Source organism: Leptosomus discolor, chromosome 26 (assembly GCF_034619465.1).
Source record: "Leptosomus discolor isolate bLepDis1 chromosome 26, bLepDis1.hap2, whole genome shotgun sequence".
In the NCBI taxonomy this organism is placed as follows: domain Eukaryota; kingdom Metazoa; phylum Chordata; class Aves; order Leptosomiformes; family Leptosomidae; genus Leptosomus; species Leptosomus discolor.
In genome coordinates, this window is record NC_141416.1 from 848198 (window position 1) to 869072 (window position 20875).

Below are 20875 nucleotides of genomic sequence, written 5' to 3' on the forward strand. Positions count from 1 at the left end.
TGTCACAGTCTGTCCCTCCCCTTACCTATTTGCTCTCCAGGGCACATTTATTCACTGGTATATCCAATTAGAGATGGATGTAGTTGCCCGCATCACAATTTGTTTCATAAGGCTTGCCTGCTTGATTTCATGATTAGCTGGGGTTTCTGCCACCACCCCCTTGGCCGATGCCCCGGGCAGTTTAGGACGTGTATAAAAGAGCTGAGGGCTTCAGAGCCCTCTATCCAGCTTCCTCCACTGGACTGTCCTCATCATTGTGGTAAGTCCAAGTCTTATGTCCCTCTTTCCTTCCTCAGCAGTGCCTTTCTCAAGGTAACTTTTGCAGTGTGCTCCACTACGCTTTCATAGTGCATAGTTAGATGAGATGATGCTGTTTGAGAGCTGAGGAAAGGATGGAAATTTAAACTTGCAGGTACGATGCCCTGCGTGTACCAATGGACTCAAGTCTTTTGGGAGCTTGGTGGTTTTCCGTCTGCTTTGGATGAGGGATTATTTCCTCTCTCGTGTGGGCAATTCAGGCCCAGCGAGCATGATGGGAGAGAGGGGTTTACACCAGCATTTGAACTGTGGGGCGTGTTTTTGCTCTGACTGCCAGAGATGATCCAGAGCATGTCCTGGGACAGAGGTTCGAAAGTGCAAGAGGGCCAGGAGCGATTTGAGGTCAGGCCTTGCACTGAGCCGTAGCTCTGCCTTGTCTTGCAGCTTCACCTCCTGAACCGAAGGATGTCCTGCTCCAGCCTGTGTGCCCCGTCCTGTGGGGTGGCTGCCCCGGCCCCGCTGGCTGACACCACCAACGAGCCCTGCGTGCGGCAGTGCCCCGACTCCACGGTGGTGATCCAGCCCCCACCCTCCGTCGTCACCTTCCCCGGGCCCATCCTCAGCTCCTTCCCGCAGTACAGCGTTGTTGGCTCGGCGGGAGCCCCCGGCGTTGGAGGGGGCTACGGTGGCACTTTTGGAGGCCGTGGTGGTTTTGGAGGCTATGGGGGCTCCTGGGGCTCCTGGGGCTATGGAGGCCTTGGGGGCTATGGAGGCCTTGGGGGCTATGGAGGCTACGGAGGCTGTGGGTTTTCCAGGGGCTACGGAGGCTTTGGCGGCTGTGGCTATGGCGGTTGGGGCCGAGGCCACAGGTACCTCAGTGGCAACTGTGGGCCTTGTTAAGCCCCACAGTGGGTCCTGCCACAAAGAGGGGAGCTCTGGAAAAGCCCTTGGCTCATCTCGACACAACATTCTGTGGAAGGACATCCGTTTGGCATTGCTGTGGTCAGGATCTTGGATGCCTCGTGCCTGCTTGGAACCCAGCTATGCCTTCCTCCTGCCCCGCTTGAGCAACCCTTCAAGACCTGCTTCTCATGACAGTGCAGCCTCATGATGTGTGCCTCATCTTTCCACAAGACTAGTGACCACTCTGGTTCTGCCCACTGCCAGGAGAGAGCTGAAGGCCATTGTCAGAGCCCTACATCCCTCCTATCTCGTTCCTCCACTCGATCTGCAATAAAAGCTGTGTTGCATTGCAATATTGACCCTTGGTTTTCTTGGATCCTTCCTCCATACTCAGTACCCTGAGTGGCAATAGGGGTTTCCATGACTGTGCCTAACAGCTCACCCCCTGGCCCTTATTAGAGTGAGCTTCAGGAGATGCATAGTTTCCTCATGTCTGGCTTGGCCATTGCATCCTTCTGTGGGAGGATCACCCAGAGTGGGGACTGTGCCCATCTTCTTCACCAACACCTTCTCCTTCTTTGCCCTCATTGTCTTCTCTCCCACTTTCGGCCTCTCCTATCTGCAGCCCAACAAGCATTGTTGGGACCAGCAGGGACTTTGCTGCCCACTCTGGCCATTCCCCACAGGCTGCCTGCAGCCCCAGGGCTGTGGGCATTGGGACACCTATGGAGTCACTCCAATAGCAAAGGCCCATCTCAGAGGCACTGGGAGGCCAGGGGTCAATAGGGCAGAGGGTGAGCAGTCCCCAGCACCTCCCCAGCTGTCTTGCCTGCCTCCCCTACACATTCCTGCACTCCTCAATCTCCTTCTTGTCCTGTTTTTCTCCTGTCTCCCACTGCTCATTGCAGAACATTTGTTCTCCCCATGTCCCCACTGCTGGAGCAGAAACTCTTCCCGGGATTCCCTGTGTCCCCCACCTGCAGCCTGGGGACACAGCTCTGCCCAGGAGCCGCAGGAGAACTTCCCACAGCTCAAGGCTCTGGACCAGACTTTGCTGGCCTTTTCCTGCCCTTCCTTGCACACCAGACTACAAAGTAGACCGCACTGCCACAGCCCTGCAAAGCACCCATTCACAGCAGCCCTGACGGGGTCACCAAAACCCCCTTCCTTCACTGTGCCCTCAGGAGACACACGGGGGACACCACCTGAGCCAGGACCTGGTGGATGCCTGAGAGTCAGTGCAGGGGCCCTGGACAGATACGGGGATGGGCAGAGATTGAAACGACCTCAACGGGAAGAGAAGACGTGCAAACTTCCGTTCAGGTGGTGGACAAAGTGAATGCCTGCTCTTGCCATTTTGCTGCCTTTTTTCCCATCCTCGCTGTTCACCACTGCAGAGGACACACCTGTTCTTGAGCAGCCTAGTGGTGGCCAATGTGTTGCCCCAATGCCCTTCCTGATGGCTCTGGATGGAACCGTATCTGGCCAAGACCACTGTGCAATGCCCCTGGTATGACGAGATCAGAAGGTACTTGGGGAAGGGAGGGACCTCAGGAGGGCAGGCATTCCAAACCCCTGCTCAGAGAGCTCTGTGCTTCATGTGACTGGATGTCTGTGGCCATTTCATGCCTCTCAGAGAAAGCCAGGAAGTTTTGGCTGTGTCTGTTTCTCACCCCTTCCCAGTGGGCTCCAGCTCTTGCTGGGCACATGGGTACAGCCAGCAGCCCTGTACATGTGGTGTTCATCTCTCCATTTCTCTGGACCTCCAAATGTGACCAATAACAAGGCAAGGAAAGGAGGTAATGCCTGACATGCTGATTTTGCAGAGGATTTGGAAGAGCTTCTGCAAGACTCCTGTAGCTCTTTCATGTGTTCAAAGAGGGCTTTGGCTGCAGATAAGAGGTGCCTAAAGTTTGGGAGAAGACGGGGGGCAAGGACGGAGAAGGAGTAGGTGAAGGAGATGGGCACAGTCGCCACCGCAGGTGAATGTCTGCTGGAGGGATGTGCTGGCAAGGGGAGGCAGCAGGAAGTGGAGCAGCTCCCACAGGTGCCCCTGTCAAGGCCCTGGTAGGAGGTTGCTGGGACTGCCCAGGGGGACAGCGCTGCCACTCAGGGTATTGGGTATAAAGCACAGATCCAAGAAAACGAAGGTTCATTATTGCGATGCAACAGAGATTTTATTGCCATTTGAGGGGAGGAGGGAGCTAGGAGAAAGGCAAAGTCCTGGCCACGGATTTTCCTTTCTCCTGGCAGTACTCAAAGGGAAAGTGAGCATTAGCTGTTGCAGAGGATTATGCACCCCACATAGGGCTGCTTCTTCAGGGGGCAGCACGTCTTGAAAGGATGCTCAAGCAGGGTAGGTGGAAGGAAGATTTGGGCCCCAGGCAGGCATGATGCATCCCAGCTCTGGAGCCCAGCAATGGCAAGCGAGTATCCTTCTAAAGAGCATCGTGTCAGGATGGGCCAAGGACTTTTCCAGAGCTCCCCTACATGAATGCCTGTACCCACTGTGGGGCTTAGCAGGGCCCACAGTTGCCATTGAGGTACCTGTGGCCTCGGCCCCAACCGCCATAGCCACAGCCGCCAAAGCCGCCGTAGCCCCCGGAAAACCCACAGCCTCCGTAGCCTCCATAGCCCCCAAGGCCTCCATAGCCCCCAAGGCCTCCATAGCCCCAGGAGCCCCAGGAGCCCCCATAGCCTCCAAAACCACCACGGCCTCCAAAAGTGCCACCGTAGCCCCCTCCAACGCCGGGGGCTCCCGCTGAGCCAACAACGCTGTACTGCGGGAAGGAGCTGAGGATGGGCCCGGGGAAGGTGACGACGGAGGGTGGGGGCTGGATCACCACCGTGGAGTCGGGGCACTGCCGCACGCAGGGCTCGTTGGTGGTGTCAGCCAGCGGGGCCGGGGCAGCCACCCCGCAGGACGGGGCACACAGGCTGGAGCACGACATCTTCCAGGCAGGTGAGGAATCCTGGAAAAAGCACCGGGGATTAGGCAACGGTGCAGGGAAGGGGCTGCATCAAGGGAAGCAGGGAGAGATCCCCAAGACTCTTCCAAGAGCTGGACTTACCCAGTTGATGTGGAGAGTCAAGCGGAGGAAGCTGGATAGAGGGTTGTGAAGCCCTCAGCTCTTTTATACATGTCCCAGAGTGCCTGGGGCATCGGCTAAGGGGGGGTGGCTGAAACCCCACGTAATCATGAATACAAGCCGACAGGATTCATGACAGATTGTGATGCAAGATTATTCTGTCCCTCTTCACTCGGGACATTGGCATGTTAAAGTACCCTGGAGAAGAAAATGTGATGGGAGGGACAGGTCGTGACGCATCATTACATGAAAGACAGGGCGCTGCAGTAACTTTACCAATGACACCAATAAACCTTGATCTGTCCCTAATCCCCCCACTTTGCTTGTGAGCAGAGTTCTGAGCATCTTGCAGAAGTGCTTTACAGTCCTGGGCACAGCCATCAGGCCTGTCATTATCTCCCTTTTACAAGCTGGTAAACAGAGGCACTGAGGGTTGGGCAAAGGGAGAATCCATTCCACATGCTTGGGGTGACTCCCAAAGGCCCACCATCGCCCAGCACCCATGACTCCTGGGGGCTTTGGGGGCAACAGGTCAGGAGACTCCCTAAGCTTTGGCCATCTGCATGCCCTGTTTGAAAGGCTATTAGGGGCTCGCCAATTAACACCCACGCAAAGAGCAGGGGCACTCTGCTGTGTGGGGCAAAGACCCATTCACGTGGGGACTAACACAGACTTGGGTGGGGAAAAATGAGGTCAGGCGGCAAGGTCGTATGTGAGGCGAGACATGCACGGAGGATCTGAGGGGCATGAAGGGCACCAGGACACTGTCCTTTTTCCTTGGCCATGTACCTGTGAGAGTGGTCCTCCTTGAGCCCTCTCGGGATGTGACTGGATTACTCAGCTGTGCATTGCGGGCTGTGCCAGGAGAGGCTGGCTGAGCACCCTCAGAGAGCCAGGTTGCACGGGGCCACGCTCCCCGCAGGCACAGGCACGCTTGGGATCACTGGCTATGGGCACGTGGCTGGGCTGCAGTTGAGTGCTCAATGGGCAAGAGCAGCAGCCTGATGGGATGTGACTGGGCTCAGAAATCCGCTGTAAGATGCTTGGGAGTCTTCCGTGTAGGTGTAGTGGGGGATTACAGATAGATTAGGCTTTATTGGAGCTGTGAGGTCACTAGACCCATGCCTCATCTTTCATGTAATGACAACTCACAGTCTGTCCCTCCCATCAGGCATATCCTTTCCAGGGCAATTTTACATGCCAATGCCCGCAATAAAGAAGGACAAAACTGTCTTGAATCATAGTCTGTCTCATGAAGCTTGCGCGCTGGATGTCATGATTAACTGATGTTTCGACCACAGCCCCCCCTTAGCCGATGCCCCAGGCACTCTGGGACATGTATAAAAGAGCTGAGGGCTTCACAACCCCCTATCCAGCTTCATCTGCTTGACTCTCCGCATCAACTGGGTAAGTCCAGCTCTTGGAAGAGTCTTGGGGATCTCTCCTTGCCCCCTTGATGCAGCCCCTTCCCTGCACCCTTGCCTAATCCCCGGTGCTTTTTCCAGAATTCCTCACCTGCCTGGAAGATGTCTTGCTCCAGCCTGTGTGCCCCGTCCTGTGGGGTGGCTGCCCCGGCCCCGCTGGCTGACACCACCAACGAGCCCTGCGTGCGGCAGTGCCCCGACTCCACGGTGGTGATCCAGCCCCCACCCTCCGTCGTCACCTTCCCCGGGCCCATCCTCAGCTCCTTCCCGCAGTACAGCGTTGTTGGCTCGGCGGGAGCCCCCGGCGTTGGAGGGGGCTACGGTGGCACTTTTGGAGGCCGTGGTGGTTTTGGAGGCTATGGGGGCTCCTGGGGCTCCTGGGGCTATGGAGGCCTTGGGGGCTATGGAGGCCTTGGGGGCTATGGAGGCTACGGAGGCTTTGGCGGCTGTGGCTATGGCGGTTGGGGCCGAGGCCACAGGTATCTCAATGGCAACTGTGGGCCTTGCTAAGCCCCACAGTGGGTACAGGCATTCATGAAGGAGAGCTCTAGGAAATGCCCACCCATCCTGACACGATGCTCTGTAGAAGGACATCCATTTGACATTGCCGGGCTCCAGGGCTTAGATGCCTTGTGCCTGCCTGAGGCCAAACTCTTCCTTCTGCCTGCCCTGATTGAGCACCCCCTCAAGACTCATTGCCCTCAATGACAGGGACCTGCTCCAGGTGCCTACTCCTGCAGCACGGCCCATGCTCACCCTCGCTCTGCCTGCTGTCAGGAGACAGGGGAACGTACTGGCCAGGACTCTGCTCTTCTCCCAGATCCCTCCTCCCCTCAAATGGCAATAAAAGCTGTGTTGCATCGCAATGTCGACCCTTGGTTTTTCTTCATCTTTCCTTTTTTCCTACTTCCCACCTACCTCAGGGTATGTCTGTCTGGGCTTCTTCAAACTCCCACAGTAGAGCCCTTGGACCATTTGAGCAGTTTGCTCACTGTGTTACGACTGATGAGGAGAGTCCCAGCTGGGACTTGTAGAGCACATGCCACTGAGCTTCCTCTGGTCTCCTACCGGCGATAAACACAATACATACTCAAAGACAACTTTGAACACATGAAAGAGCTACAGGAGTCTTGCAGAAGCTTTTCCAATTCCTCTGCAAAATCAGCATGTCAGGCATTACCTCCTTTCCTTGCCTTGTTATTGGTCACATTTGGAGGTCCAGACAAATGGAGAGATGAACACTAAATGTACAGGGCTGCTGGACATATCCGTGTGCGCAGCGAGAGCTGGAGCCCACTGGGAAGGGGTGAGAAACAGACACAGCCAAATCTTCCTGGCTTTCTCTGAGAGGCATGAAATGGCCACAGACATCCAGTCACATGAAGCACAGAGCTCTCTGAGCAGGGGCTTGGAATGCCTGCCCTCCTGAGGTCCCTCCCTTCCCCAAGTATCTTCTGATCTCGTCATACCAGGGGCATTGCACAGTGGTTTTGGCCAGAGACAGTTCCGTCCAGAGCCATCAGAAAGGGCATTGGGGCAACACGTTGGCTACCACTGGGGAGCTGAAGAACAGGTGTGTCCTCTGCAGTGGTGAACAGCGAGGATGGGAAAAAAGGCAGCAAAATGGCAAGAGCAGGCATTCACTTTGTCCACCACCTGAACGGAAGTTTGCACGTCTTCTCGTCCCTGTGGTTCCTGGGCAGAGCTGTGTCCCCAGGCTGCAGGTGGGGGACACAGGGAATCCCGGGAAGAGTTTCTGCTCCAGCAGTGGGGACATGGGGAGAACAAATGTTCTGCAATGAGCAGTGGGAGACAGGAGAAAAACAGGACAAGAAGGAGATTGAGGGGTGCAGGAATGTGTAGGGGAGGCAGGCAAGACAGCTGGGGAGGTGCTGGGGACTGCTCACCCTCTGCCCTATTGACCCCTGGCCTCCCAGTGCCTCTGCGATGGGCCTTTGCCATTGGAGTGGCTCCATAGGTGTCCCAATGCCCACAGCCCTGGGGCTGCAGGCAGTCTGTGGGGAATGGCCAGAGTGGGCAGCAAAGTCCCTGCTGGTCCCAACAACGCTTGTTGGGCTGCAGATAGGAGAGGCTGAAAGTGGGAGAGAAGACAATGAGGGCAAAGAAGGAGAAGGTGTTGGTGAAGGAGATGGGCACAGTCCCCACCGCAGGTGAATGTCTGCTGGAGGGATGTGCTGGCAAGGGGAGGCAGCAGGAAGTGGAGCAGCTCCCACAGGTGCCCTCTTCAAGGCCCTGGGTAGGAGGTTGCTGGGACTTCTGAGGGAGACAGTGCTGCCACTCCTGGTATTGGGTAGGGAGGGTTCCAAGAAAACCAAGGGTCAACATTGCAATGCAACACAGCTTTTATTGTGTTCAAGGGAATGAAGAGTTGGGAGAAGAGCCCTGGCCACGGGTAGGCTACATCTAGCAGTGGTCAAAGCGAGAGTGAGCATAGGCGTTTGCAGAGGAGCAGATACTCAGTGCGGGGCTCTGTCATCAGAGGTCAGAAGCTTTGAATGGACGATCAGCAGGGCGGGAGGAAGGCAGAGATGAGCCCCAGGCAGGCACGAGGATTCCCGACTCTGCATCCCAGCAATGCCAAACCGATGTCCTTCTACAGAACATTCTGTCAGGATGGGCCAGGGGCTTTTCCAGAACTCTCCTCCTTCATGAATGCCTGTACCCACTGTGGGGCTTAGCAGGGCCCACAGTTGCCATTGAGGTACCTGTGGCCTCGGCCCCAACCGCCATAGCCACAGCCGCCAAAGCCTCCGTAGCCCCCGGAAAACCCACAGCCTCCGTAGCCTCCATAGCCCCCAAGGCCTCCATAGCCCCCAAGGCCTCCATAGCCCCAGGAGCCCCAGGAGCCCCCATAGCCTCCAAAACCACCACGGCCTCCAAAAGTGCCACCGTAGCCCCCTCCAACACCGGGGGCTCCCGCCGAGCCAACAACGCTGTACTGCGGGAAGGAGCTGAGGATGGGCCCGGGGAAGGTGACGACGGAGGGTGGGGGCTGGATCACCACCGTGGAGTCGGGGCACTGCCGCACGCAGGGCTCGTTGGTGGTGTCAGCCAGCGGGGCCGGGGCAGCCACCCCACAGGACGGGGCACACAGGCTGGAGCAAGACATCTTCCAGGCAGGTGAGGAATTCTGGAAAAAGCACCGGGGATTAGGCAAGGGTGCAGGGAAGGGGCTGCATCAAGGGGGCAAGGAGAGATCCCCAAGACTCTTCCAAGAGCTGGACTTACCCAGTTGATGCGGAGAGTCAAGCAGAGGAAGCTGGATAGGGGGTTGTGAAGCCCTCAGCTCTTTTATACATGTCCCAGAGTGCCTGGGGCATCGGCTAAGGGGGGGCTGTGGTCGAAACATCAGTTAATCATGACATCCAGCGCGCAAGCTTCATGAGACAGACTATGATTCAAGACAGTTTTGTCCTTCTTTATTGCGGGCATTGGCATGTAAAATTGCCCTGGAAAGGATATGCCTGATGGGAGGGACAGACTGTGAGTTGTCATTACATGAAAGATGAGGCATGGGTCTAGTGACCTCACAGCTCCAATAAAGCCTAATCTATCTGTAATCCCCCACTACACCTACACGGAAGACTCCCAAGCATCTTACAGCGGATTTCTGAGCCCAGTCACATCCCATCAGGCTGCTGCTCTTGCCCATTGAGCACTCAACTGCAGCCCAGCCACGTGCCCATAGCCAGTGATCCCAAGCGTGCCTGTGCCTGCGGGGAGCGTGGCCCCGTGCAACCTGGCTCTCTGAGGGTGCTCAGCCAGCCTCTCCTGGCACAGCCCGCAATGCACAGCTGAGTAATCCAGTCACATCCCGAGAGGGCTCAAGGAGGACCACTCTCACAGGTACATGGCCAAGGAAAAAGGACAGTGTCCTGGTGCCCTTCATGCCCCTCAGATCCTCCGTGCATGTCTCGCCTCACATACGACCTTGCCGCCTGACCTCATTTTTCCCCACCCAAGTCTGTGTTAGTCCCCACGTGAATGGGTCTTTGCCCCACACAGCAGAGTGCCCCTGCTCTTTGCGTGGGTGTTAATTGGCGAGCCCCTAATAGCCTTTCAAACAGGGCATGCAGATGGCCAAAGCTTAGGGAGTCTCCTGACCTGTTGCCCCCAAAGCCCCCAGGAGTCATGGGTGCTGGGCGATGGTGGGCCTTTGGGAGTCACCCCAAGCATGTGGAATGGATTCTCCCTTTGCCCAACCCTCAGTGCCTCTGTTTACCAGCTTGTAAAAGGGAGATAATGACAGGCCTGATGGCTGTGCCCAGGACTGTAAAGCACTTCTGCAAGATGCTCAGAACTCTGCTCACAAGCAAAGTGGGGGGATTAGGGACAGATCAAGGTTTATTTGTGCCGATAGGTCAATTAGAGCAGCAGCGCTTTGTCTTTCATATAACGATGTGTTGGATCCGGCCTTCCCAACACCCAGTCCTCTCCAAGGCATGTTTTCACAGCAGTGTCCGCAATGAGGATGCATAGAATTGCCTTGCATCACAGTTAGTATCATGAAGGCTGTCAGCTTGTTTTCATGATTACGTGGGGTTTCGGCCACCCCCCATTAGCCGATGCCCCAGGCACTCTGGGACATGTATAAAAGAGCTGAGGGCTTCACAACCCTCTATCCAGCTTCCTCCGCTTGACTCTCTTCATCAACTAGGTAAGTCCAGCTCTTGGAAGAGTCTTGGGGATCTCTCCCTGCTTCCCTTGATGCAGCCCCTTCCCTGCACCGTTGCCTAATCCCCGGTGCTTTTTCCAGGATTCCTCACCTGCCTGGAAGATGTCGTGCTCCAGCCTGTGTGCCCCGTCCTGCGGGGTGGCTGCCCCGGCCCCGCTGGCTGACACCACCAACGAGCCCTGCGTGCGGCAGTGCCCCGACTCCACGGTGGTGATCCAGCCCCCACCCTCCGTCGTCACCTTCCCCGGGCCCATCCTCAGCTCCTTCCCGCAGTACAGCGTTGTTGGCTCGGCAGGAGCCCCCGGCGTTGGAGGGGGCTACGGTGGCACTTTTGGAGGCCGTGGTGGTTTTGGAGGCTATGGGGGCTCCTGGGGCTCCTGGGGCTATGGAGGCCTTGGGGGCTATGGAGGCCTTGGGGGCTATGGAGGCTACGGAGGCTGTGGGTTTTCCGGGGGCTACGGAGGCTTTGGCGGCTGTGGCTATGGCGGTTGGGGCCGAGGCCACAGGTACCTCAATGGCAACTGTGGGCCCTGCTAAGCCCCACAGTGGGTACAGGCATTCATGAAGGAGGAGAGTTCTGGAAAAGCCCCTGGCCCATCCTGACAGAATGTTCTGTAGAAGGACATCGGTTTGGCATTGCTGGGACGCAGAGTCGGGAATCCTCGTGCCTGCCTGGGGCTCAACTCTGCCTTCCTCCCGCCCTGCTGATCGTCCATTCAAAGCTTCTGACCTCTGATGACAGAGCCCCGCACTGAGTATCTGCTCCTCTGCAAACGCCTATGCTCACTCTCGCTTTGACCACTGCTAGATGTAGCCTACCCGTGGCCAGGGCTCTTCTCCCAACTCTTCATTCCCTTGAACACAATAAAAGCTGTGTTGCATTGCAATGTTGACCCTTGGTTTTCTTGGAACCCTCCCTACCCAATACCCAGAGTGGCAGCACTGTCTCCCTCAGAAGTCCCAGCAACCTCCTACCCAGGGCCTTGAAGAGGGCACCTGTGGGAGCTGCTCCACTTCCTGCTGCCTCCCCTTGCCAGCACATCCCTCCAGCAGACATTCACCTGCGGTGGGGACTGTGCCCATCTCCTTCACCAACACCTTCTCCTTCTTTGCCCTCCCTGTCTTCTCTCCCACTTTCGGCCTCTCCTATCTGCAGCCCAACAAGCATTGTTGGGACCAGCAGGGACTTTGCTGCCCACTCTGGCCATTCCCCACAGGCTGCCTGCAGCCCCAGGGCTGTGGGCATTGGGACACCTATGGAGCCACTCCAATGGCAAAGGCCCATCACAGAGGCACTGGGAGGCCAGGGGTCAATAGGGCAGAGGGTGAGCAGTCCCCAGCACCTCCCCAGCTGTCTTGCCTGCCTCCCCTACACATTCCTGCACTCCTCAATCTCCTTCTTGTCCTGTTTTTCTCCTGTCTCCCACTGCTCATTGCAGAACATTTGTTCTCCCCATGTCCCCACTGCTGGAGCAGAAACTCTTCCCGGGATTCCCTGTGTCCCCCACCTGCAGCCTGGGGACACAGCTCTGCCCAGGAGCCGCAGGAGAACTTCCCACAGCTCAAGGCTCTGGACCAGACTTTGCTGGCCTTTTCCTGCCCTTCCTTGCACACCAGACTACAAAGTAGACCGCACTGCCACAGCCCTGCAAAGCACCCATTCACAGCAGCCCTGACGGGGTCACCAAAACCCCCTTCCTTCACTGTGCCCTCAGGAGACACACGGGGGACACCACCTGAGCCAGGACCTGGTGGATGCCTGAGAGTCAGTGCAGGGGCCCTGGACAGATGCGGGGATGGGCAGAGATTGAAACGACCTCAACGGGAAGAGAAGACGTGCAAACTTCCGTTCAGGTGGTGGACAAAGTGAATGCCTGCTCTTGCCATTTTGCTGCCTTTTTTCCCATCCTCGCTGTTCACCACTGCAGAGGACACACCTGTTCTTGAGCAGCCTAGTGGTGGCCAATGTGTTGCCCCAATGCCCTTCCTGATGGCTCTGGATGGAACCGTATCTGGCCAAGACCACTGTGCAATGCCCCTGGTATGACGAGATCAGAAGGTACTTGGGGAAGGGAGGGACCTCAGGAGGGCAGGCATTCCAAACCCCTGCTCAGAGAGCTCTGTGCTTCATGTGACTGGATGTCTGTGGCCATTTCATGCCTCTCAGAGAAAGCCAGGAAGTTTTGGCTGTGTCTGTTTCTCACCCCTTCCCAGTGGGCTCCAGCTCTTGCTGGGCACATGGGTAAAGCCAGCAGCCCTGTACATGTGGTGTTCATCTCTCCATTTCTCTGGACCTCCAAATGTGACCAATAACAAGGCAAGGAAAGGAGGTAATGCCTGACATGCTGATTTTGCAGAGGATTTGGAAGAGCTTCTGCAAGACTCCTGTAGCTCTTTCATGTGTTCAAAGTTGTCTTTGAGTATGTGTTGTGTTTATCACCGGTAGGAGACCAGAGGAAGCTCAGTGGCATGTGCTCTACAAGTCCCAGCTGGGACTCTCCTCATCAGTCATAACACAGTGAGCAAACTGCTCAAATGGTCCAAGGGCTCTACCGTGGGAGTTTGAAGAAGACCAGACAGACATACCCTGAGGTAGGTGGGAAGTAGGAAAAAAGGAAAGATGAAGAAAAACCAAGGGTCGACATTGCGATGCAACACAGCTTTTATTGCCATTTGAGGGGAGGAGGGATCTGGGAGAAGAGCAGAGTCCTGGCCAGTACGTTCCCCTGTCTCCTGACAGCAGGCAGAGCGAGGGTGAGCATGGGCCGTGCTGCAGGAGTAGGCACCCGGAGCAGGTCTCTGTCATTGAGGGCAAAGTGTCGTGAAGGGGTGCTCAATCAGGGCAGGCAGAAGGAAGAGTTTGGCCTCAGGCAGGCACAAGGTATCCAAGCCCTGGAGCCCGGCAATGCCAATCAGATAGCTTTCTACAGAGCATCGTGCCGGGATGGGTGGGCCTTTTCCAGAGCTCTCCTTCGTCTGTGGCAGGACCCACTGTGGGGCTTAGCAAGGCCCACAGTTGCCACTGAGGAACCGGAGGCCTCGGCGCGAACCGCCATAGCCACAGCTCCCAAAGCCTCCGTAGCCTCCGTAGCCTCCATAGCCACCAAGGCCTCCATAGCCCCAGGAGCCCCCATAGCCTCCAAAACCACCACGGCCTCCAAAAGTGCCACCGTAGCCCCCTCCAACGCCGGGGGCTCCCGCCGAGCCAACAACGCTGTACTGCGGGAAGGAGCTGAGGATGGGCCCGGGGAAGGTGACGACGGAGGGTGGGGGCTGGATCACCACCGTGGAGTCGGGGCACTGCCGCACGCAGGGCTCGTTGGTGGTGTCAGCCAGCGGGGCCGGGGCAGCCACCCCACAGGACGGGGCACACAGGCTGGAGCAAGACATCTTCCAGGCAGGTGAGGAATTCTGGAAAAAGCACCGGGGATTAGGCAAGGGTGCAGGGAAGGGGCTGCATCAAGGGGGCAAGGAGAGATCCCCAAGACTCTTCCAAGAGCTGGACTTACCCAGTTGATGAAGAGAGTCAAGTGGAGGAAGCTGGATAGAGGGTTGTGAAGCCCTCAGCTCTTTTATACATGTCCCAGAGTGCCTGGGGCATCGGCTAATGGGGTGGCCGAAACCCCACGTAATCATGAAAACAAGCAGACAGGCTTCATGGCACCGATTTCATGTGATGCAAGACAAATATAAAATTCCTTAATGAGGACAATGACATTTAAACGTGGCCTGCACAGGGAAGGTGTAATGGGAGGGACAGAACTTGACATATAAATACATCAAAGACAAGGTGCTGCTGTAGCTGAACTGATGGCAGCAATAAACACCGATACATCCCTAATCCCTAATTTCGCTAGACAGAAGAATTCTGGGCATCCTGCAGATGACTGCTCTGCCAAGCCATGCCATGCTCAGCAGCAGCTAACCTGTGTTCCCTGAGCCAGCATTTACCAGTGTGCCTGAGAAAATGAGCTACATGGCCATATGCAACCTGGCTCTCTGAGGGTGCTCAGCCAGCCTCTCCTGGCACAGCCCGCAATGCACAGCTGAGTAATCCAGTCACATCCCGAGAGGGCTCAAGGAGGACCACTCTCACAGGTACATGGCCAAGGAAAAAGGACAGTGTCCTGGTGCCCTTCATGCCCCTCAGATCCTCCGTGCACGTCTCGCCTCACATACGACCTTGCCACCTGACCTCATTTTTCCCCACCCAAGTCTGTGTTAGTCCCCACGTGAATGGGTCTTTGCCCCACACAGCAGAGTGCCCCTGCTCTTTGCGTGGGTGTTAATTGGCGAGCCCCTAATAGCCTTTCAAACAGGGCATGCAGATGGCCAAAGCTTAGGGAGTCTCCTGACCTGTTGCCCCCAAAGCCCCCAGGAGTCATGGGTGCTGGGCGATGGTGGGCCTTTGGGAGTCACCCCAAGCGTGTGGAATGGATTCTCCCTTTGCCCAACCCTCAGTGCCTCTGTTTACCAGCTTGTAAAAGGGAGATAATGACAGGCCTGATGGCTGTGCCCAGGACTGTAAAGCACTTCTGCAAGATGCTCAGGACTCTGCTCACAAGCAAAGTGGGGGGATTAGGGACAGATCAAGGTTTATTGGTGTAATTCTTAAAGCTACTGCAGCGCCCTGTCTTTCATGTAATGATGCACCATGACCTGTCCATCCTATCACCTTTTTCTTCTCCAGGGCACTTTAACATGCCAATGTCCTGAGCGAAGAGGGACAGAATAATCTTGCATCACAATCTGTCATGAATCCTGTCTGCTTGTTTTCATGATTACGTGGGGTTTCAGCCACCCCCCCTTAGCCGATGCCCCAGGCACTCTGGGACATGTATAAAAGAGCTGAGGGCTTCACAACCCTCTATCCAGCTTCTTCCGCTTGACTCTCCTCATCAACTAGGTAAGTCCAGCTCTTGGAAGAGTCTTGGGGATCTCTCCTTGTCCCCTTGATGCAGCCCCTTCCCTGCACCCTTGCCTAATCCCCGGTGCTTTTTCCAGGATTCCTCACCTGCCTGGAAGATGTCGTGCTCCAGCCTGTGTGCCCCGTCCTGTGGGGTGGCTGCCCCGGCCCCGCTGGCTGACACCACCAACGAGCCCTGCGTGCGGCAGTGCCCTGACTCCACGGTGGTGATCCAGCCCCCACCCTCCGTCGTCACCTTCCCCGGGCCCATCCTCAGCTCCTTCCCGCAGTACAGCGTTGTTGGCTCGGCGGGAGCCCCCGGCGTTGGAGGGGGCTACGGTGGCACTTTTGGAGGCCGTGGTGGTTTTGGAGGCCTTGGAGGCTATGGAGGCTCCTGGGGCTATGGAGGCCTTGGTGGCTATGGAGGCTACGGAGGCTACGGAGGCTATGGGAGCTGTGGATATGGCGGCTGGCGCCGAGGCCTCCGGTACCTCAGTGGCAACTGTGGGCCTTGCTAAGCCCCACAGTGGGTCCTGCCACAGACGAAGGAGAGCTCTGGAAAAGGTCCACCCATCCCGGCACGATGCTCTGTAGAAAGCTATCTGATTGGCATTGCCGGGCGCCAGGGCTTGGATGCCTTGTGCCTGCCGGAGGCTCAACTCTTCCTTCCGCCTGCCCTGTTTGAACACACCTTCAAGATTCATTGCCCTCGATGACAGAGACCTGCTCCGGGTGCCTACTGCTGCAGCACGGCCCATGCTCACCCTCTCTCTGTCCACGCCAAGAGACAGAGGAATTCACTGGCCAGGACTCTGCTCTTCCCCCAAATCCTTCCACCCATCGAAAGTCAATAAAAGCTGTGTTGCATTGCAATGTTGACCCTTGGTTTTCTTGGAACCCTCCCTACCCAATACCCAGAGTGGCAGCACTGTCTCCCTCAGAAGTCCCAGCAACCTCCTACCCAGGGCCTTGAAGAGGGCACCTGTGGGAGCTGCTCCACTTCCTGCTGCCTCCCCTTGCCAGCAAATCCCTCCAGCAGACATTCACCTGCGGTGGGGACTGTGCCCATCTCCTTCACCAACACCTTCTCCTTCTTTGCCCTCCCTGTCTTCTCTCCCACTTTCGGCCTCTCCTATCTGCAGCCCAACAAGCATTGTTGGGACCAGCAGGGACTTTGCTGCCCACTCTGGCCATTCCCCACAGGCTGCCTGCAGCCCCAGGGCTGTGGGCATTGGGACACCTATGGAGCCACTCCAATGGCAAAGGCCCATCACAGAGGCACTGGGAGGCCAGGGGTCAATAGGGCAGAGGGTGAGCAGTCCCCAGCACCTCCCCAGCTGTCTTGCCTGCCTCCCCTACACATTCCTGCACTCCTCAATCTCCTTCTTGTCCTGTTTTTCTCCTGTCTCCCACTGCTCATTGCAGAACATTTGTTCTCCCCATGTCCCCACTGCTGGAGCAGAAACTCTTCCCGGGATTCCCTGTGTCCCCCACCTGCAGCCTGGGGACACAGCTCTGCCCAGGAACCACAGGGACGAGAAGACGTGCAAACTTCCGTTCAGGTGGTGGACAAAGTGAATGCCTGCTCTTGCCATTTTGCTGCCTTTTTTCCCATCCTCGCTGTTCACCACTGCAGAGGACACACCTGTTCTTCAGCTCCCCAGTGGTAGCCAACGTGTTGCCCCAATGCCCTTTCTGATGGCTCTGGACGGAACTGTCTCTGGCCAAAACCACTGTGCAATGCCCCTGGTATGACGAGATCAGAAGGTACTTGGGGAAGGGAGGGACCTCAGGAGGGCAGGCATTCCAAGCCCCTGCTCAGAGAGCTCTGTGCTTCATGTGACTGGATGTCTGTGGCCATTTCATGCCTCTCAGAGAAAGCCAGGAAGATTTGGCTGTGTCTGTTTCTCACCCCTTCCCAGTGCGCTCCAGCTCTTGCTGGGCACACAGGTACAGCCAGCAGCCCTGTACATGTAGTGTTCATCTCTCCATGTCTGGACCTCCAAATGTGACCAATAACAAGGCAAGGAAAGGAGGTAATGCCTGACATGCTGATTTTGCAGAGGATTTGGAAGAGCTTCTGCAAGACTCCTGTAGCTCTTTCATGTGTTCAAAGTTGTCTTTGAGTATGTGTTGTGTTTATCGCCAGTAGGAGACCAGAGGTTGCTCAGTGGCATGTGCTCTACAAGTCACAGCTGGGACTCTCCTCATCAGTCATAACACAGTGAGCAAACTGCTCAAATGGTCCAAGGGCTCTACCGTGGGAGTTTGAAGAAGCCCAGACAGACATACCCTGAGGTTGGTGTGAAATAGGAATAAAGGAAAGATCAAAAAAACCCATGGATCAACATTGTGATGCAACACAGTTTTTATTGCCGTTCAAGGGATGGAGAGTAGAGTCCTTGCCTACAACAGCCCACATCTCCTGGTAGCAGGCAGAGTGACAGGGAGCATAAGCCATGTCATAGAAGCAAGTACCCAGTATGGGACTACATCATCCTGGGCAGCACATCCCCAAGGGATGCTCAGACAGGGCAGGAGAAAGGCAGAGTTGAGCTCCAAACAGGCACAAGGCTTCCAAGACCTGGAGCCCAGCAGTGCAAAACACATGTTCTTCCTTTGTGTGTTGTGCTGGAATGTGTTGGGGGCTTTTCTGGAGCTCCTCTTCATCTGTGGCAGGACCCAGTGTGGGGCTTAGCAAGACCCACAGTTGCCTCTGAGATACCTGTGGCCTCGGCCCCAACCACCATATCTGCAGCTTCCAAAGCCTCCGTAGCCCCCAGAAAACCCACAGTCTCTGTAGCCCCCAAGGCCTCCATAGCTCCAGGAGCCCTCATAGCCTCCAAAACCACCATGACCTCCAGAAGTGCCAGCATAGTCCCTTCCAATGCTGGGCGCTCCCACCAAGCCAGCAACGCTGTACTGCGGGAAGGAGCTGAGGATGGGCCCGGGGAAGGTGGCGACGGAGGGTGGGGGCTGGATCACCACCATGGAGTCGGGGCACTGCCGCACGCAGGGCTCGTTGGTGGTGTCAGCCAGCGGGGCCGGGGCAGCCACCCCACAGGACGGGGCACATAGGCTGGAGCAGGATATATTTTGATTCAGGGAAGCTGGAATAAAAGGCAGACCTTAGGTTAAGGATATCTGCTGGCATGGACAGGGCTCTGCAGCACTCCCAGCCAGGTACTGGCTTCAGGGCACATCCCCCACCTCCTCCCTGCACCACTTCCATGATGCCTCCAACTCGTTCCACCACACCAGACCTGCACTCCTGCACCCTCCCACTGATAACTTGCAGCTGGCCTGGACAAAGCCACCCATCCTACAGTGCTCCAGCACTAGGGCCACCTCTGTGCCCACCAAGGAGTTCCTCAGTGTTGCCTTGTGTTCCTGGCCACACTGCGTGCAAGTAATGCCCTTCCTCAACCTGGCAGTGTATTTCTCATCCCCAGCTTGGTTGCACTAACTGCATGCGGACTGGCTCCTACCAGGGCTGTGCACTCTGTGGGCTGGTGCTAGGAACTGAAGCTGGCGAGTCCAGGCAGTTTGTTCATGATCTGAGGGAAGCCTGGGGCCGAAACAGCTTTTATACCTCACCACAGCCTGGCTGCAGCAGCCGTTGCAGAAAAAGCTGCCCTGAGGCTGCAGGGCGATGCCTGGCGTCCTCTGCATCGCCAGCACATGCCTCACAGACTGGGCTTACCAGTGCCAGCCCACACTGGGTGACAAAAAGTAGCCCCCACCCTCAGTGAAATAGTGTGGGGCATGGCATAGTGTGGTCTCCTCCAAGCCTTCTCTGGAGGTCCTCAGTAACTCAGCTGGGCAGCGAGGACTGTGACAGGACTGCCCGCCTGAGCAGCTGCTGTGAGGCAGCGCTGCATGTGCCCGTGTTCTCTGCAGGTGCAGGCATGTCAGGCAGCCTGCTCTTTGCATTTTCATCAAGGGCACCTACAAGCTCCAAACACCCAGTAAGCATTCAGAGAAGGTCAAGGCTTAGGAATGCCCCTAGCCCCTGTGAGGGGCCACCACCGGCAGATGGTGGGCACTTAGGAGCCACCTCAAGAAGGTGGGATGGTTTCTAACTTGACCAGCTTTCCAATGCCTCTGTTTACCAGCCGGTAAAAGAAAGATAATGACAGGCGTGATGGCCGTGCCCACGATTGCAAAGCACTTCTTGCAAGATGCTCAGGACTCTGGCTCATAAGCAAAGTGGTGGGATTAGGGACAGATCGGGGTTTATTGGAGGCACGAGGTCAGCTACAACAGTGCCTTCTCTTTGATGTGATGGTGTGTCACAGTCTGTCCCTCCCATCAGGCATATCCTCTCCAGGGTACATTGACCCCAATGAGGATGCAAATAATAGTCTCGTATCACTATCTCTGTCATGAAGCCTGTCTGCTTGTTTTCATGATTACGTGGGGTTTCGGCCACCCCCCCATTAGCCGATGCCCCAGGCACTCTGGGACATGTATAAAAGAGCTGAGGGCTTCACAACCCTCTATCCAGCTTCTTCCGCTTGACTCTCCTCATCAACTAGGTAAGTCCAGCTCTTGGAAGAGTCTTGGGGATCTCTCCTTGTCCCCTTGATGCAGCCCCTTCCCTGCACCCTTGCCTAATCCCCGGTGCTTTTTCCAGGATTCCTCACCTGCCTGGAAGATGTCTTGCTCCAGCCTGTGTGCCCCGTCCTGTGGGGTGGCTGCCCCGGCCCCGCTGGCTGACACCACCAACGAGCCCTGCGTGCGGCAGTGCCCTGACTCCACGGTGGTGATCCAGCCCCCACCCTCCGTCGTCACCTTCCCCGGGCCCATCCTCAGCTCCTTCCCGCAGTACAGCGTTGTTGGCTCGGCGGGAGCCCCCGGCGTTGGAGGGGGCTACGGTGGCACTTTTGGAGGCCGTGGTGGTTTTGGAGGCCTTGGAGGCTATGGAGGCTCCTGGGGCTATGGAGGCCTTGGGGGCTATGGAGGCCTTGGGGGCTATGGAGGCTACGGAGGCTGTGGGTTTTCCGGGGGCTACGGAGGCTTTGGCGGCTGTGGCTATGGCGGTTGGGGCCGAGGCCACAGGTACCTCAATGGCAACTGTGGGCCCTGCTAAGCCCCAGACATCCATGGTGTTCAGTGCTGCATCTATCCTCAGTCTTCACAAGTAGCTCCTCTTGTCTTCTACCACCAGATGCAGGACAAAGCTTTCAGCCCCTATTTAGGCTGTGCAAAGCAGCTGCTTGAACTTTATGGTCCTTGCTTCTTTGCACAGAGTAACCTTGCAGCTCTCCAGCTGGTGGCTGTAGGGTTTCCAGCACTGCCTCCAAAAACCCTCGTCTAGCTGTGACACCATGAAGCTGTCCTCATCTTCAGTTTGAGCATCTCCCCTGCTCTGCCCGGCTCTGAGACTCTCAACCTGCAATAGGAGGAGGGAATCTTTGGGCTGGATCCCTGGGTTGTGCCTTGCTGCAGCCTCATGATTTTCACGTTTTCATTTCATTGTTACTCGGTTGGTTTGTTTCTTGCTGACACTGTCTATTAATTTCCCATCCACATTAAAGAATCCGCATTGCATCAATGACTTGGCTTTTGCTTTGTTTGTATGAGTTTGCCCTTCTGA

At 56.5% G+C, this 20875-nt stretch overlaps 6 protein-coding genes across 9 annotated transcripts; 4 read left to right on the forward strand and 2 right to left on the reverse strand.

Moving 5' to 3' along the window:
* The first annotated feature begins 723 nt into the window (after positions 1-723).
* On the forward strand, positions 724-1158 carry LOC147413562 (claw keratin-like). Of its 2 annotated transcripts, XM_086478288.1 has the most exons (2): positions 724-967; positions 1013-1158. In XM_086478288.1, exons 1-2 carry the CDS (start codon positions 724-726, stop codon positions 1156-1158), a joined length of 390 nt encoding a protein of 129 aa, XP_086334414.1. The 2 variants fall into 2 exon arrangements, with proteins under 2 accessions (XP_086334414.1, XP_086334413.1); XM_086478287.1 differs by having other exon boundaries at positions 724-1158.
* Positions 1159-5776: 4618 nt separating this feature from the next.
* On the forward strand, positions 5777-6184 carry LOC147413563 (claw keratin-like). 2 transcript variants are annotated; one of them, XM_086478299.1, is made up of 2 exons: positions 5777-6029; positions 6066-6184. In XM_086478299.1, the coding sequence occupies exons 1-2, from the start codon at positions 5777-5779 to the stop codon at positions 6182-6184; spliced, it is 372 nt and encodes a 123-aa protein (XP_086334425.1). The 2 variants fall into 2 exon arrangements, with proteins under 2 accessions (XP_086334425.1, XP_086334424.1); XM_086478298.1 differs by having other exon boundaries at positions 5777-6184.
* A 7186-nt stretch (positions 6185-13370) lies between these two features.
* On the reverse strand, positions 13371-13760 carry LOC147413564 (claw keratin-like). The gene has a single exon (XM_086478305.1). The coding sequence runs from the start codon at positions 13758-13760 to the stop codon at positions 13371-13373; it is 390 nt and encodes a 129-aa protein (XP_086334431.1).
* A 1635-nt stretch (positions 13761-15395) lies between these two features.
* On the forward strand, positions 15396-15794 carry LOC147413565 (claw keratin-like). Its single transcript, XM_086478304.1, has one exon. It carries the CDS (start codon positions 15396-15398, stop codon positions 15792-15794), a length of 399 nt encoding a protein of 132 aa, XP_086334430.1.
* Positions 15795-17970: 2176 nt separating this feature from the next.
* Positions 17971-18948, reverse strand: LOC104341583 (uncharacterized). The gene is made up of 2 exons (XM_009961532.2): positions 18765-18948; positions 17971-18386 (listed from the first exon to the last, which is right to left on the reverse strand). The coding sequence occupies exons 1-2, from the start codon at positions 18946-18948 to the stop codon at positions 17971-17973; spliced, it is 600 nt and encodes a 199-aa protein (XP_009959834.2).
* A 985-nt stretch (positions 18949-19933) lies between these two features.
* On the forward strand, positions 19934-20368 carry LOC147413566 (claw keratin-like). 2 transcript variants are annotated; one of them, XM_086478302.1, is made up of 2 exons: positions 19934-20177; positions 20223-20368. In XM_086478302.1, exons 1-2 carry the CDS (start codon positions 19934-19936, stop codon positions 20366-20368), a joined length of 390 nt encoding a protein of 129 aa, XP_086334428.1. The 2 variants fall into 2 exon arrangements, with proteins under 2 accessions (XP_086334428.1, XP_086334427.1); XM_086478301.1 differs by having other exon boundaries at positions 19934-20368.
* Positions 20369-20875: the final 507 nt, after the last annotated feature.